The sequence below is a fragment of the Pristis pectinata genome, chromosome 4, assembly GCF_009764475.1.
Source record: "Pristis pectinata isolate sPriPec2 chromosome 4, sPriPec2.1.pri, whole genome shotgun sequence".
Lineage (NCBI taxonomy): Eukaryota > Metazoa > Chordata > Chondrichthyes > Rhinopristiformes > Pristidae > Pristis > Pristis pectinata.
This window is the reverse complement of record NC_067408.1, coordinates 113,434,182-113,451,589: the sequence shown is the minus strand read 5'-3', so window position 1 is coordinate 113,451,589 and position 17,408 is coordinate 113,434,182. Positions and strand designations below refer to the sequence as shown.

The window sequence follows — 17,408 nt, the reverse complement described above, 5'->3', positions numbered from 1 at the left end:
TGAGGGGAGGCATGATAGAAGTGTGCAAAATATTAAGAGGAATAGGTCAAGTAGACAGCCAGCGGCTCATTCCCAGGGCACCAATGCTCAACACAAGAGGGCATAGCTTTAAAGTAATGGGTGGGAAGTTCAAGGGAGATATCAGAGGAGGGTTTTTTACCCAGAGAGTGGTTGGGGCGTGGAATGCGCTGCCTGGGGTGGTGGTGGAGGCAGGTACATTAATCAAATTCAAGAGATTGCTAGATAAACATATGGAGGGAGGAATTTAAAATAGAGGGATATGTGGGAGAAAGGGGTTAGATAGTCTTAGGCGAGGTTTAAAGGTCGGCACAACATTGTGGGCCGAAGGGCCTGTATTGTGCTGTACTGTTCTATGATTCTATGATTCCTATAGCACGGAATTGTGACCAGAACTGCACACTGTACTCCAGCTGAGGTCTGAAAAAGGTTTTATAAATTTGGAACATAACCTCCCTACTTCCGTATTCAGTACCTCGACAAATGAAGGCCAGTATCCCATATGCCTTCCTAACCACATTATCTACCTGTGTTGCCACCTTCTAAGATCTATAGACTTGGACTCTGAGGTCTCTGTTCCTCAATATTCCCTAAGACCCTTCCATTCATGGTGTAGTACTCCAAAAATCCATCACCTCATATTTATCTGAATTAATCTGTCATTTTTCATCCCAATTCACCAACACATCAATATCTCTCTGCAGCTGAAGGCTACCACACTGTGATAATTGAGCCCAGCTCTGAACTGGAAGCTCTCAGTGGGACAGTTTTACTTACGTTTCCTATTGCATTTCTGATAAACAACAGCATTCTCGGGACACTTCTCACTGGAAGATAAAGAGACTTAATCACTTAATGCATCGTCACTTTTGTTCCTTGCAAGCTAAGGGGAATTTAACTTCAGTCAATTAATTAACTTGGAATAAAAAGCCTCGATCAATATTGGTGACCATAAAACAACTGGATTGTGCTAATGGAACCCATCAGCTTTCTTTAGGCAGGGAGACACAATCCTTAGTCAGATAAACCAACATGGGACCAAATCCACAGTAATGTGGTTGACTCTTTACCAGCCACTGCAATGATTCACTTCAAGGCCCAATACAGTCAATGCTGGCCTTGTCTGTGATGTCCACATCATATGAATGGATAAAACTAGGAAAGCTTGGACATTCATCATCATCATCAGTGAATCAGCGTTATGGCAGTACATTTTCCCCACAATGTTTCACTACCATTTCCTCAAGGACAACTAGGAATGGGCAATAAGTATGATTGCCACATCCCCGCAATGAATTTAAAATATTTTAAGTACCTTGGTATAAGTTCCAAACCTCCACTTGTATTAACCACTTGTACAAAGGACTCGTTGCCCAGAGCATAAACTGTTGATGTTTCATTGTTGTTCCTGCCAAGATGAAGAAGAAGCTTAAAATATGAAGCTACTTGGCCGATCGAGTTCCCAGAACAATTCCCCTAAACCCATTCCCCACACATTTCCCTGCAATCCATTGTCTCACAGATGCCTATCAAATCCCTCTGGATTATCCTGCTACTCATATACTTACCAGAGATGATTTACAGCGGCCAATTAACCAACCAACCCGTTCCTCTTTGGGATGTGGGAGGAAACCGGAGCACCCGGAAGAAACTCACGCGGTCACAGGGAGAACATGCAAACTCCACACAGACAGCACCCGAGGTCGGGATCAAACCTGGGACGCTGGAGCTGTGAGGCAGCAGCAGTAACTGATGCATCACTGACCACCCTTGAACAACCTTCTCTCTGTAAATGTGTTCTGATTTCTAGTGCACACCCACACCGCTAAGCTATTGGTATGGGAATCACTCTATGTAAACCCAATTCATTCAGCCAGCTGAACCCAAGGATATGGGGAGATGATCACCCAGTGGCTGATTTGTGGATCAAGTCAAGTCAAGTCAAATCAAGTCAAGCCGAGTTTATTGTCATGTGCACAAGTACGGTGAGGTACAGGTACTATGAAAAACTTGCTTGCAGCAGCCTCACAGTGACAGATTCAGACAACACATAAATTATACGAGACAATGAAGAAAAGAAAGACTGTGCAAAATAAGACAGTGCAAAAAAAATCTGAGACAAGTCCATGGTAGTGCAAGTTACAGGCTACAGAGAAAGTTGCATTTCTGTGGCACCTTACACAACCTTAGAGCAGCCATTGTTTTAAGGTAATAATGGAAATGTGGCAAATAATTTCTGTTCCACTGCAACAGAACTGTTTACTTTGGTGAGGCAGAACAACTTAAAAACATAAGAAACTGAAGCAAGAGTAGACCATTCAACACCTGCACAGGCCCTTTCATTCACTCAGATCATGGGCTATCTTGCACCCCAGCACCAAGTTTCTGCACTTACCCCATATCCCTCAGGATACTAAAGTCTATTGGTCTCTGTCTTCAAGGTACCATGGGGATAAGTATTGGCAAGAAGCATCCTTTGAAAGCTCTCAAGTCTCCTCTTATGTCCACCTGAGAGGTCAACACCTCTTGTTTATCACAGGAGGGAGTTATCTCAGCCAGTCAGTGAGGTATGGGAGTTCAGTGATTAGTTTACTGGTTTATTATTCAGGAGCTTGGATTTGGATCCAGTTGGGGAATTTAAATTCAAGTCAATAAATCAATCTGGTTTCATATTCATCAGAAATGGCAACTATTAGATACTCATAAAAATCCATCTGGTTCAATAATGTCCTTGAGGGAAGGAGGTGTGGCATTCTTACCCTGTCTGTGATTCCAGACCCACCATTGTGGCTGACTTTTCAACACCTCCTCAGTCCAGGGGCAATCAAGGATGGACAATAAATGCTGGCATTCCCAGCGATGTCCATTACGGGGGAAAACCTCCTTAAGTTCCCCAATACATGCACTAATCTCCAGAGTAGAGATATCTGGGATAACTGCACCAGCTAATGCACCTTGATGCAATCCACATCTTTTGAGGTTTAGGTGGAAGACCGACTCTCAGACTAAGACCTGCTCACCAATGAGATTCTTCCCATTGAGTAAAACATGGAGGTATATGTTGCAGGTGAGGGATTTAAGGGTCCAGTTACATTACTGAAAGGAAATTTTTTGCACACGACTAGAGTCGTAGAGTGATAAAGACATACAGAAGGGAAGCAGGCCCTTTGGCCCATCAAGTCCACACTGAACATCTAGTAATGATGTTTTACACTAATCCTACCCTGACCCATTTTTTATTCTCCTCACATTCCCATCAGTTTCCCCCAGATCCTACCACTCACCAACACACCAGGGGTAATTTAAAGTGGCCAACAACCTGCACATTTTTGGGATGTGGGAGGAAATTGGAGCACCCAGAGGAAACCCAAAGGGAGAATGTGCAAACTCCACAGAGGCAGCACCAAGGTCAGGACTGAACCCAAGTCTCTGGCGCTGGGAGGCAGCAGGTCTACTGTGCCTTCCTGATGTTTGCATTAAGTTGGTTTTTAGCCACTGGCTGGCTGTGGCTTCAGCTGACTGGACTCTTTTTAAGATATTTATTTATTAGTCGCATGTACATCAAAACACACAGTGAAATGTGTCTTTTTGCGTTACTGAGAATGTGCTGGGGGCTGCAAGTGTCACCACTCTTCCAGTGCCAACATAGCATGCCCACAGCTCCTAACCCATACATGAAAAACATGATGATGCTGGAGGAACTCAGCAGGCCAGGCAGCATCCGTGGAGAAAAGCAGGTGGTCAACATATCGGGTCAGGACCCTTCTTCAGAAACTGGTATGTCTTCGGAATGTGGGAGGAAACTGGTGCACCCGGAGGAAACCCACGCAGACACATGGGGAGAACGTACAAACTCCTTATAGACAGCAGCCGGAATTGAACCCGGGTTGCTGGTGCTGTAATAGCGTTACGCTAACCACTACACTACTGAGCCACTACACTACCATACTCCTGAGCTCTTAATTCCCTCCCTGAACCTCTCCATCTCAGCACGTCCATTAAGGTGTTCCTTAATTTCTACCTCTTCGGCCAAAGTTTTGTACACCACTTGTTTTCAAATTTTATCTGAAGTTCTTGTGAAGGAGTTTGTGAGATTTTGCTAATTGTTAATTGGTTTATTATTGTCACATGTAGTGAGGTACAGTGAAAAGCTTTGTTGTGCATTCCAAACATATCATTCCAAACATAAGTACATCGAGGTAGTACAAAAGGCAAGGCGATAACAGAATGCAGAATATAGTATTAGAGTTACAGAAAAAATGCAGTGCAGGTAGACAGATAAAATACAAGGGCCATAACAAGATAGATCAAGAGTTCATCTTTATCATACAAGAGGTCCATTCAAAAGCCTTATAACAGTAGGATAGAAGCTGTCCTTGAGCCTTGTGAACTTTAAAGAGGCTGTAAGAAGCAAACTATTTTTGTTGTACGGGAAGACTACTAAAATTGTTGCAGAAAACAAGATGTTAATGAAGAGAACACGTGTCTTACCTGTAACCTAACAGCTGACATACGGAGTTTGACAATACTTCTGACCAATGATCTTTACATGCTGAGCACCACTCATTGTTTACCTTGAACTGTACCACCCCATCATTGCTCCAAGATCCATTGAACAAACGCACTGCAACAGTGAACAGAAAGGGTTATCTGTCTTACAGGACAAAGCCCATTTTCAAAACCGTCCTAATGTTCTTCAAGGAAAGAGACATTTCCTCTGGCACTGGGATGAAGGAAACTTGAGAACCCACAACTCTCGGTGGAAACTGGGCAAGTGACCATGTCTCCCATCCTGTGTGAGGTACTTCCAAGACTGCAAGAAATTGCAGAGTTGTGAATGCAGTCCCTTCCATTATGCAAACCATCCTTCCCTCCATTGACTCTATCTACACTTCCTGCTGCCTGGGGAAAGCAGCCAATATAATCAAGGACCCCTCCCATCATAGTCATTCTATCTTCTCCTCCCTTCTATCAGGCAGAAGATACAAAAGCCTGAGAGCAAAAATCACCAGACTCTAGGACAGCTTCTATCCCACTGTTATCAGAATCTTGAACGGACCTCTCCTATGCTAAAAGATGAACTCTTGATCTTCCAATCTACCTTGTCGAGGCTCTTGCAGTTATTTGTCTACCTGCACTGCACTTTCTTTTTAACTGTAACACTATATTCTGCATTCTGTTTTCCTTTTTACTACATCGATGTACTTACGTATGGCATGATCACACAAACAAAAGCTTTTCACTGGATCTCGCTATATGTGACAATAATAAACTAATACCAATACCAATATCTACGCAAGTGCCATGAACGAGAGTTCTCTGTTACACAGATCACGTGCAGAAACTACTGCCCTTTGAGCACAAAGGGTTTTGAGGTAATTAGATAAACCCACATGTTCAAGATCAATAAAGGTCTGGGAACTGTTCCCATTGGCGGGAGAGTTGAGACTTGGAGGCTGCAAACTGACAGTAATTGAGGTCGTCATCTCACGCAGTGAATAACCATGATGTGAAATTTGGAAATGTAAATTGAAAACTCTACTCTGTATTTCACTCTTCTACATCCCTTTATCCGTGTTCTTTTGTCCATGTTCTCACTCTCCAGCTGTTCCCATTTGCTCATTGAGCAGACAACCTTGTTTACATCTTCTCCCCGTGGTCACCCCTGTTTTTCCCGATCAGAGACATCCCCCTCCCTGAGGCTTAACGAGTTTCTTTTGTCTCCTTCTCAGTTCTGACAAAGGGTCTTCGACCTGAAACGTTAACTCTGCTTCTTTTCCCACAGATGCTGCCTGACCTGCCGAGTGTTTCCACATTACCAGATTTTACAATGTGGAAGTCATTGGCTCTAAGGGTGGTGGAAGAAGATTCAAAGGTTGGTGTCAGGAGGAATTGGAAAAAAAAAGTTTATGGAGAACAAAAGAATACAAGAAATAGAAGCAAGAGTAATCCATTTGGCCCATTGTGTATATTCCTCCATTCAATAAGATCACGGCTGACCTTTTACCTCAGCACCATGTTCCTGAACTAACCCCATATATCCCTCAATACAGTTGGAGGGCTGTGGAGAAAGAGCAGGGCAGTGGGACTGACTGGAGAGTGGGATTGTTCCAGCAGAGAGCTGGCATGGGCTCTTTCTATGTGGCAATGATTCTATGATTACGAGAGTCTGGAATGTGGATACGCAAGAATTCTGCCCCTTGATCTGATACATCAAGGCACGTGCAATATTCTACATCTGTGCCAGGAACAGTCTCTACCCTCTTACCACAGTTCTCCTCATCTGAGCCATCTCCGCAGTCTCGGCGACCATCGCATGGCTTTCCCACAGCAAGACACTGACCATTCCCACACTGGTGTTCAGCCGGAGAACAGGGAGCTACAGAGACAAAGGGCAGAGACATCAGACTGGGAAATGCAAGCTCAAAACTAACAGGCTCTTTGGATAAAATCATCTGCCCGGACCAGGAGGCGTGTGGAGAACATGATCCCACATAGAGAGGTAAATCAGATGGCTCTGAGCTTGCTAGTCAGCAGAATGGAAGGTTGGCAGATGGAGTTTAATCCCAACAAGTGTGAGGTGATACATTTTGGGAAGTCAAGTCGGGGTAGGACATATACAGTAAATGGTAGGGCACTAAGGAACGTTGATGAATAGAGAGACTTTGTGTTTCTAGTCCATAATTCCATGAAAGCGGCAACACAGGTAGATAGGGTGGTGAAGAAGGCATATGGTATGCATGCCTTTATAGGTCGGGACACAGAGTATAAAAGTTATGTTGCAATCTTACAAAACACTGGTTAGACTGCACTTTAGTGTTTTGTATTGAGTTCTGATCGTCACACTACAGGAAGGATGTGACTGTGCTGGAGAGACTGCATAGGAGATTCACCAGGATGTTGCCTGGATTGGAGGACTTCAGTTATGGGGAGAGATTGGGCAGGCTGGGCTTGTTTTCCCTGGAGCGAAGGATGCTGAGAGGTATAAATTATAATAAACACAGATGGGGTAGATGGTCAGAATTGTTTTTCCATGATAGGGACATCAAAAACAAGAGGGCATTGGTTCAAGTTGAGAGGAAGGAGAGTTAAAGGGGAACTGAGGGGCACATTTGTTACACAGAGTGTGGTTGATCTCTGGAATGCATTACCAGAGATGGTGGTGGAATCAGATACAATTACTACGTTTAAGGGACATTTAGTCAGACACTTAGATAGACAAGGCATAGAAGGATATGGTCCAAATGGGATTATGGTCCAAGAACCTGTTTCTGTGCTGTATGACTCCATGTGTGTTTCTTCAGGCAGGGCCAACATGCCCAACTTACAAGTGCATTTACTGAATCTGAAGTGGTTAAGATTCGTGGCACATTATTGGACCACTCTTTGAAGGTGCGTTTCCTTTGCGCTGTAGTCATGTTTTCACAGCTTTCCGATACATTGGCTGCAAGTGAAGTATGCTTAACTCTTTTGGTTTGTACCCATATCCATCCACTCAATACAATCACCATCTCAAATGGGTACAATTCTCCAAGATTCTTGTTGACCTCACAATTTGGAAAAAGTTGTTTGAGTGCAACACTCAGTGAAACCCGAAATAATAATCCATCTGGTCCAATCACTCCCGCCCCATTGGATCCTCCACAGCTACCAATGTGAACCATTTCCGGTCCCACATCTTCAATGAACTGTGCAAGGACATGATCGCCTACAGTTAATACATGCTGCTTCTGTTTTGAATCCTCCCAGCATACTGAGGATTCCTTGTGTCCAAGAATTCCTGATCTACCATCAGCCAGACACAGTCCAGACCCCGTCCTTGCACCCAAGCACGCACAGAGCCTTACCGCTGTGTGTGGATGGAAAGGTCAGCAGATTCCTAGCCAACACCTCATTCCTCTACAGCCTCCTGTGGTGTGCCACAGGGAATGGTGCTGGGTCCCCTGCTGTTCGACATATATCGGGATGAGAGTCTAGGTGGCATGGTTAGTAAGCATGCAGATGACACCAAAATTGGTGGTGCAGTGAACAGTGAAGGAGGTTGTCCAAAGTTACAAGAGGATCTAGATCAACTGAAAAGTGGGCAAAAGAATGGCAAATGCAATTTAACTCAGATAAGTGCAAAGTGATGCATTTAGGGAAGTTAAACCAGGGCACAGTAAATGATAGGTCCCTGGGGAGTGTTGTTGAATAGGGAGATCTTGAGGTACAAGAACATAGTTTCTTGACTCTGTGTCTCAAGAACCTAGTGACCTTCTTACTCCCTCCATTGTAAGTATCCCGTTCCATCGGCAGGGAGACCACTTTTACAATATTCCACAAGCAGACTCTTTAGGGGGTCCAATAGAATTCAGCAATATGGATACTCAGAATATGTGTCATTAGACAGAGCCCGTGGAATCCAGTAGGGATTTGGGGGTGACAGGTGAGCACTAGACTGCATTTAGCACAGTCTTAAATGAGTTGAAATTAATATAGGGTGAAGATAGAAACGAAGAGGTTCTTGGGACAGTTGGAGATGGAGGTAATAATTCCCCATCATTGAGCAGTCCAATACCAGAGGGCATGCATTTAAGGTGAGAGGGGGTAGATTCAGAAGAGATGTGAGGGGTAAGTTTTTTACTGGGAGAGTGGTGGATGCCTGGAATGCATTGCCTGATAGAGTGGTGGAGGCAAATTCTTTGGGGGCTTTTAAGAGGGGCTTGGATGGGCACATGAATGAGATGAAAATAGAGGGATATGGGCATTCTGTAGATAGGAGGGATTAGCTATGTTGGCACAACATTGTGGGCTGAATGGCCTGTTCTGTGCTGTGCTGTTCTATGTTCCATGAAAGTGGCAACACAGGTAGACAGAGTGGAGGGAAGGCATATAACATGCTTGCCTTCATCAGGCAGGGCAATGAGTACAAGAGTTAGGACATCGTGTTACAGCTGTAGAAGTCATTGGTTAGGCTGCACTTAGAGTATTGTGTGCTGTTCTGCTGACTACATTACAGAAATAATGTAATTAAGTTAGAGAGGGTGCAGAAAAGATTCACTAAGATGTTGCCAGGACCGGAGGGCTTGAGTTATGAGGAGACACCGGATCGGCTGGGACTGTTTTCCCTGGAGCATAGGAGGCTGACGGGTGACCTTAGAGTGGATTGTAAAATCATGAGAGGCAAAGATAAGGTGGACAGCCATAGTCTTTTTTCCCAGGGCAGGGGAGTCTAAAACTAGAGGGCACAGGTTTAAGGAGAGAGAGGAAAAGATTTAAAGGGGACCTGAGGGGCAAGTTTTTCACACAGCTGGTGGTGGGTATATGGAACGAGCTGCTGGAGGAAGTGGTAGAGGTGGGTACAATAACAACACTTAAAAGGCAGGAATGGAAGGGATTAGAGAGATATGGTCCAAATGCAGACAATTGGGACTCGGTCTTGTAGGCACCTTGGTTAGCATGGACGAGTTGGGCAGAAGGGTCTGTTTCCATTTTCAATGACTCCCTGTGTACTGTACCATGCTGCCCTTTGCCATCAGACCAAATCTTTACACAGCAAACCCACCAACCCCAGAATCAATCGTGTGAATCATTGCTCTAGTGCATCTGGTATTCGGCAAGGAGACCCAAATGTACAGTGCTCCAGGTCTGAATTCACCAAGTCCCTGCACAATTGAATAAGAAAGGGACAGTTGTCCCCAGTGACACGGGCGTACAGTGAGGGATTGTTTACCTGGTCGTCCCAAGTGATATCCTGTGGTGAAATTCGCCTGGAATCCCCTCGCGGTTTGTACCCTGTTTGAGATGAAGAGGACTGTCATTTCGTTCTTGGTGGAGAAAAGGTCATTAAATGGCCCATGGCCCGTGAATATCTCTGGAATGAGAGGACAGAAAAGAAAGCAAATGTTAGGTTTAGAAAGAGAGCCCTCTCATTTCACCAGAGCCATTTACCCCCTGTTTGAAGCTTCATTGGGGAACGATCTCATTGTCAGTAAATCTGGGAGACTTCTCGATATCATGCTGCAGAGTCACCTGGTGGCCAGAGTGAATGACTACACCATGACCACTGCCTGTGGAAGTGAGTGGGAGATTTACAGCGGAAAATGTTACAGCTCAGATAAGATTTCTTTATTAGTCACATGTACATCGAAACACACAGTGAAATGCATTTTTTGGGTAGAGTGTTCTGGGAGAAGCCCACAATTGTCGCCAAGCTTCCAGCGCCAACATAGCATGCCCACAACTTCCTAACCTGTACGTCTTTGGAACGTGGGACGAAACTGGAGCACCCGGAGGAAACTCATGCAGACACGGGGAGGATGTATAACTCCTTACAGACAGTGGCCGGAATTGAACCCGGGTCACTGGCGCTGTAATAGTGTTGTGTTAACCGTTACACTACCGTGCCTGCCCATTTATGCAGGAAATGTAAAATAACAGACATCTGGAATAAAAACATCAAATACTGAAAATTTTCAGCAGTTTAAGTAACATCTATAGAGAGAGAAAAAGAGTTAATGTTTCATGACTGGGAGAACTTGGAATAGTTAGTGATAAGTATCACAAGCTGCATTTACATAGTACCTTTCATGAGCACATGATGTTCCGAACATTTAAGAGCTAAATAAGTCCATGTTTGTGTGTAGCAAGACCTGGACAACATTCAGACAGGGACACAATACTTAGTCTTGACACGCTATGTTATTACCATCGCTGAGACCTACCATCAACGTTGGGATCAACGTTGACCAGAAATTCAAGTGGAACCAGCCACATAGCTACCAAAGCCACAACAGTAGGTCTGAGGCTGGGTAGACTGCCGCAAGCGACTCACGTCCTGACACCACCAAGCTGATCCACCGTCTACAATCTCAAGTGCGATGGAATGTTCTTCATGTGCCTGGATGAATGCACTCCAGATATTCTCAAGAAACTTGGCACCATCCAGCACAAAACAGCCCACATGACTGGGGCCCACCCTCAACGTTCACTCTCCCCACCATCTATGCACCTTAGCTGCAGCTTACAGCATCCTCAAAGTACACTGCATTCACTTGCCTTGGCGACTCCATATGCAATGCTCAAACCTGCAACATCTAGCACCAAGAAGGACAAGGGCATCAGGTACAGGGGAACATAATCACATGTAGCTGCCCCTCTAGGTTTACACTCAAGTATACATCTCGTCCTTCATCATTGCTGGATCTAAATCCTGGAAATCTCTACCCAAGCATAGCGGGGAATGGCTCCACCAGAAGGGTGTAGCTGATCAGGAAAGTGGTTCACCACCATCTTCTCAAGGGCAATTAGGATGGCCTTGCCAGTGGTAGACAGATGCTGAAAAATGATGTGTGGCTTGTCTTTCACTGACTGGGATGGAAACAGAGTTGAAATGTGGAATATAAGATACCTTTATCTTTATTCGTCACATGTACATCGAAACACACAGTGAAATACATCTTTTGCGTAGAGTGTTCTGGGGGCAGACTTCAAGTGTCGCCACGCTTCTGGTGCCAACATAACATGTTCATGACTTCCTAACCCATACGTCTTTGGAATGTGGGAGGAAGTCGGAGCACCAGGAGGAAACCCACATAGTCACGGGGAGAACGTACAAACTCCTTACAGACAGCGGGCGGAATTGAACCCGGGTCGTTGGTGCTGTAATAGCATTACGCTAACCGCTACACTACCCACACAGGGATTATACAGTTCATTCAGCACAATGTCTGAAGACAAATTTCCTCTATACCTATTGTGGGAGCAAATGAGAAAGGCAACATGAAGTCAGTGTTCAAATCTATGGGTGATTTAATGAAACTGGTGTGCTCCAGGAGAACGGCCAAATCTGATCTGCCTGAACATGATTTTGGTACAGTTTATACACCTCTCCACGTATGTGATTACACAGAAAACTTAATTAACAGTAAACCCATGTTTTGATTACAGAATAAAAGACTTAATTATCAGTAAGTTTAACTTAATTAACGGTCAATCTAAGTTTTGATCACAGAACAAAATGCCTAATTATCAGTAAATCTTAGTTTGCAGTAACCCTAAGTTTCAGTTACAAAAATAGTTGCATACTATAACATAATTATCAAGTTTTTGTACCTTGGATGCAGTTACAACTGCATCCCATCTCTTCCGTTAAAATTTATCAGTGGTCCCGTCACATCAACACAATCTACATCCTATTTTACTGGTCATTTACCCTCTCTATTCCCTCCCCTTCAACACACACTTCCCTCTGTTTTTGCGTGATCTTAAGGTTTGAACCACTTTGCGTGTGTCCTCTCTTGCTTCCTCCATTAAAATACTATTGGGAGAACTCCCCCGCTCTTCCAAAAGACATGTCCTGGAATTTTTCACGTCCAGTGAGAGGATCTGAGACATACATCTCATTATAAAGATGGAACAGCACTCCCTCATTGGGAACTAGGAGTGTTGGGCTGGAGGTCTTGGTCAAACTCACGGAGTAGCACTTGGAACCCCAACCTTTTGACTCTGCACTACTATGTGTTGGGAAGTGTCGGTGAGGACTAACTCCTTACCAATTTGCAGTTTCGATGACAGTTTAGATTTTACCAGTTCAAAAGAATCAAGAAAACGATGGAAAGATCCCTCTTACTCATCAGGAGGGAGTCTGTCCCCCTTCCGTCTCGGACTTCTACCACATCCTTAATATTTTCTAAGCTGAAGTCTTCAAAGTGGAGCTGAATATTTTTCCCCTTGTCTGCGATTAAATACCAGGTACCTGAAATGAAGAAAGAAAGGACTTGAAGGGTATCCGCACTTGGATTTCCAGAGAATTCAGTGAGGGATGGGGAGGGTCCACTTCAAATGCAAGCCCAGTACAGGAAGAGTGAAAGGCAAAGATTACTGAGGCCTTGCCTTGGGGTACCTCAGGAGTGAGGAATTGAAGGGGTGGGGGAAGGGCAGTGTGGACCCTCTCTGTATATTGTGGAGAGGGGACGTATTGTGGAGTCTCATTGTACATTGGGGAGAGGATATGCATTGTGGAGTTTCACTGTACATTTGACAGATGGAATGTATTGTGGAGTTTCACTGTGTATTGGGGAAAGGGGGATGTATTGTGGACCCTTTCTGTGTGAATGATGAATGGTCATCGACCTGAAACATTACCAGTGTCTTCTCTCTCCACAGTTGCTTCCTGACCTGCTGAAAATTTCCAGCAGTCCCTGTTTTTCCTTCGATGGCTTTGGTGCTGGTAAGGAACTGGTGGGCTCTCCACTGGAGAACTGGCCCTTCAGACTCTGTATGGAACTACCAGAGGTGGTGCTTCGTAAACGGGGTGGAAAGGTTGCAGGCACTGTATTTGGGGAGGTGGAGGTTTGGAAATATGGCAGGGAATCCTGCACTGTATTTCTGTGCTTTTCCCTGTTCTGTGGCTGCAAGTGGACAGGATTGGTGAGGGAGTGTTAGCAAGAGAGTAAAACAATGGGAGAAAAACACAGCAGGTTGAATAAGGCTCACTAATGAGTCTCGGACACACTACCAGTCTTCATATCCCTGTCACAGTGAATAAATATCAAAACCAACAGATAGGGAAGCAGAGCCTTACTCACAAAATGCATTATTCACGTAGTCCTTGGGGTAGTTAACGGAACTGAAGGTGGTGTTTGGTTCACTCAATTCCAATGGGCCACCACAGTCAGCTGTAGGAAGAAGGACTTGTTTATGAAAGGCAGTGCACATTGCAACACCAGGAGATGGTCAATAAATGCATGGCCTCACCAGTGAGACCAAATCCCGAAAATGAATAAAAGACACAGTAGCAGCAAACACTCAGCATTCCCTGGAAGGAGATCTGCCCTCAAATCCTTCCCATCTTGCAGGGCATATGATTCTAGGAGAACCATATGCCAACAGCTGTGGCCCTCTGGACAGTCCTCTTGCCTCTGAACCAGATGGCTGAAGGTTTAAATCCCACTCAAGACAAGACAAGACATCTTTATTGGCTGGAATTGAACCCGGGTCTCTGGCGCTGTAACAGCGTTACGCTAACCGCTACACTACCGTGCCTGCCCTTAGGAATAGTAAAGGGAAAAAATAACCAGTGGGAGTTGTTTATAGGGCACCAAATAATAACATTACAGTAGCACAGGCAATAAACCAAGAAACAGATGTAACAGGGGATGCGGAGAATCTACATAGAGATATAGATAGGTTAAGTGAGTGGACAGGGGTCTGGCAGATGGAATACAATGTTGGTAAATGCGAGGTCATCCACTTTGAAAGGAGAAATAGAATATCAGATTATTATTTAAATGGTGAAAGATTGCAGCATGCAGAGGCCGCAGCTAGTGGTGAATACAAAAATCTAGGCTGCCACTCCAGTGCAGTACTGAGGGATGAGGATAAGGATTAAACTGGAGCTCTCTCTGCCCTCTCAGGTCAATGTGACAGGTTTCATGGGACCATCTAGAGAAACCAGAGAACAATGTACAAGACACTGGTGAGGCTGCACATGGACTATTGTGTACAGTTTTGGTCACCCTGTTATAGGAAAGACATCATTAAGCTAGAGAGAGTGCAGAGAAGATTTAGGAGAATGTTGCCAGGAGTTGAGGGCCTGAGTTATAGGGAGAGGTTGGGCAGGCTAGGATTTTATTCCATGGAGCATAGGAGACTGAGGGGTGACTTTATAGATGTGTATAAAATCATGAGGGGCATAGATAGGGTGAATGCACACAGTCTTTTACTCAGGGAAATTAAATCAAAAACTACAGGGCATGGGGTTAAGGTGAGGAGGGGAAAGATTTAAAAGGGACCTGAGGGGCAACTTCTTCACGCAGAGGGTGGTGCGTGTGTGGAACGAGCTGCCAGAGGAAGTAGTTGAGGCAGGTACAATAACAATATTTAAAATAAACTTGGACAGGTGCACTGATAGGAAAGGTTTAAAGAGATATAGGCCAAATGCAGGGAAATGGGATGAGCATAGAGGGGCATCTTGGTCAACATGGATGAGTTGGGCCGAAGGGCCTGTTTCCATGCTATATTACTCTATGACTCTATCTATGATGTCCTGCGCAATGCTTATCCCTTACTTGGAATAGTTAAACATTCGAAGATCTGGCCATTATCACACTACTATTATTGACACTAATCGCTGACATTCCCTGCACTACCACTGTGACTGGACTTTGTTGGGCGAACAAAAGCTTCCTGTTGTTCCCACATTAATTCTCCATCCCACTCCCATTCTGTCTGTCTGTGACCTGCTCACTGTTAGAGCGAGCCCAACACAAGCCTAATGTACAACACCTTATATGTTGGATCTATCTTGTAGAAATACTGTCCGTACTCACTGGGCCCAGTTGGGGGTGGGGTGGGTTTCGGTTTTGCTGTTGGCTCCGGGTATCCACTGTCATTGCACATGCCTCTTGCCAGAGAAATATCATCCAATGCAATATCAGTCATCCTCCCATAACGCTTCACAGCTTCAAACACAACCTGGGCAGTGAACAAGCAGAAACGCTCATCACAAACCTAAAAACCAGCTGTCTGAACTCCCTTACACAGCGAGCAGTGAAGAATTGTAACCCCTTGGCCAACGTCCCAAAAACACATGATCTGATCACTGAAACATTGCTGGTTGTGGGATTCTGCTGTACATAATTGGCTGGCATACTTCCCTACATTATAACATTGACTACACCTATGAGGTGTTTCATTGGGGTCAAAGGGTTTGGGTATCCTGAGGTTGTGAAATTTGAAATGCAGGTTCCGAATCAAAAAACAGAATCAGATTTATCATCACTGACATATGATGTGAAATTTGTTGTTTTGCGGCAGCAGTACCGTGCAGAGATATAAATGGATAAATTTTAAAAAAATTTTACATAGTTAAAAAAGAAAGGGAATAATGAGGTCATGTTCATGGGTTCATGGACTGTTCAGAAATCTGATGGCGGAGGGGAAGAGGCTGTTCCTGAATCGTTGAGGGTGGGTCTTCAGGCTCCTGTACCTCCTACCTGATGGTAGTAACAAGAAGAGGGCGTGTCCCGGGTGGTGAGGGTCCTTAGTGATGGATGCCACCTTCTTGAAGCACCATCTCTTGAAGATGTCCTTGGTGGTATGGAGGGTTGTGCCCGTGATGGAGCTGGCTGAGTCTACAACCCTCTGCAGCCTCTTGCAATCCTGTGCATTGGAGCCTCCACACCAGCCATTTATCTCATTTACTTAAGATGAACTTGTGGACTCCATCTACACTCCTCCCATCGGTTCCCCTCCCCACCTCCCTCCTTTTATTCCATGCTCTACCTTCCTCTCCTATCAGATTCCATCACCTTCAGCCCTTTGTCACCTTCCAGCTTCTGACATCATTCCCACTCCACCCCCCCCCTCACCTAGATCCACCTATCACCTGCCAGCTCTTGCTCCACTCCTCCTCCCCCACCTCTTTATACTGGCTTCTCCCCTCTTTCTTTCCAGTCCTGATGAAGGGTCTCGATCCAAAACATTGACTGTCCATTTCCCTCCATAGAGGCTGCCTGACCTGCTGAGTTCCTCCAACGCTTTGAGTGTTGCTGTGGACACTCCAACCTTGAATGTTTCAAAAGCATCTCACTGAAGCGTATTAAAGAGGCACCCACCCTCAGAGACAAGCAAAGAGAAGGATGTTGGGAAACGTGCAAATGTTACCCGGGTGAAGGGAAAGGATTTTTGGGATTAGAGCCGACTGTTGGGGCAAAGTCGGAAATGCCCCCTGAGTTGGTGGACAAGAGACAAGGAACTCAGGAGATAAGGCAGAGAAGGATGCCACAGGATGATTGGCCAAAGAATCAAAGAGGAGATGAGGAGAAATTTTTATTGCAATGATCTGGAGTGTGCTGCCTGAAAGAAGATTTAACAAGAGCTTTCAAAAGGATAATTGAAGAGACAGTTGGAAGTAAAGTAGCCGGAGAATTGGAGGAAAAGGGCAGTGAAGTGGACGGATAGGAGAGCTTTCTCCAAGAGATGGTGTAGTGCAATGTTCTGACAACCCTCTGGGGATACTGTGATGTTTATGAATGGAATAGAGTGAAATGCAACCACTATTAACCAATGGGTCATCAATAGGTCATCTGAAACTCAGGTCAAGCAAAACATGGTAGGGACCGTTACGTTACATTCCTGGCAGACACTGACCCTGACAGCTGCTGTTTCATTTATCGTCAGCTGCCCGTAGTTCCACTGGTTCCCATAATCTCCTTCCTTCTCAAACACTGTCTGCCACGTGCCCTGATCTCTGCTGACGTAAACCCGTAAGTAGGAAACGCCGATTCCGTACATGTGGTACCTGTGGTGAGCAGACAATGAGAAGGTGTCAGGAGAGTCTGCCAAGCATACAGGAATAATCACTCCGAACTGCAGAGCTTGAGAACATATCGGAGATTCAGTCAGCC

At 44.9% G+C, this 17,408-nt stretch overlaps 1 protein-coding gene across 1 annotated transcript in view; it reads right to left on the bottom strand.

Moving 5' to 3' along the window:
* Positions 1 to 17,408, bottom strand: part of tmprss15 (transmembrane serine protease 15) — a 60,538-nt gene that overhangs the window by 21,080 nt on the left and 22,050 nt on the right. The window contains exons 11-19 of the mRNA XM_052015240.1: positions 17,152 to 17,302; positions 15,330 to 15,474; positions 13,587 to 13,676; positions 12,629 to 12,754; positions 9,731 to 9,871; positions 6,287 to 6,397; positions 4,510 to 4,642; positions 1,334 to 1,426; positions 796 to 845 (exon numbers count right to left, since the gene is read on the bottom strand). Coding sequence (XP_051871200.1) covers positions 796 to 845; positions 1,334 to 1,426; positions 4,510 to 4,642; positions 6,287 to 6,397; positions 9,731 to 9,871; positions 12,629 to 12,754; positions 13,587 to 13,676; positions 15,330 to 15,474; positions 17,152 to 17,302 — 1,040 coding nt within the window. The remainder of the gene's footprint in view (positions 1 to 795; positions 846 to 1,333; positions 1,427 to 4,509; positions 4,643 to 6,286; positions 6,398 to 9,730; positions 9,872 to 12,628; positions 12,755 to 13,586; positions 13,677 to 15,329; positions 15,475 to 17,151; positions 17,303 to 17,408) is intronic.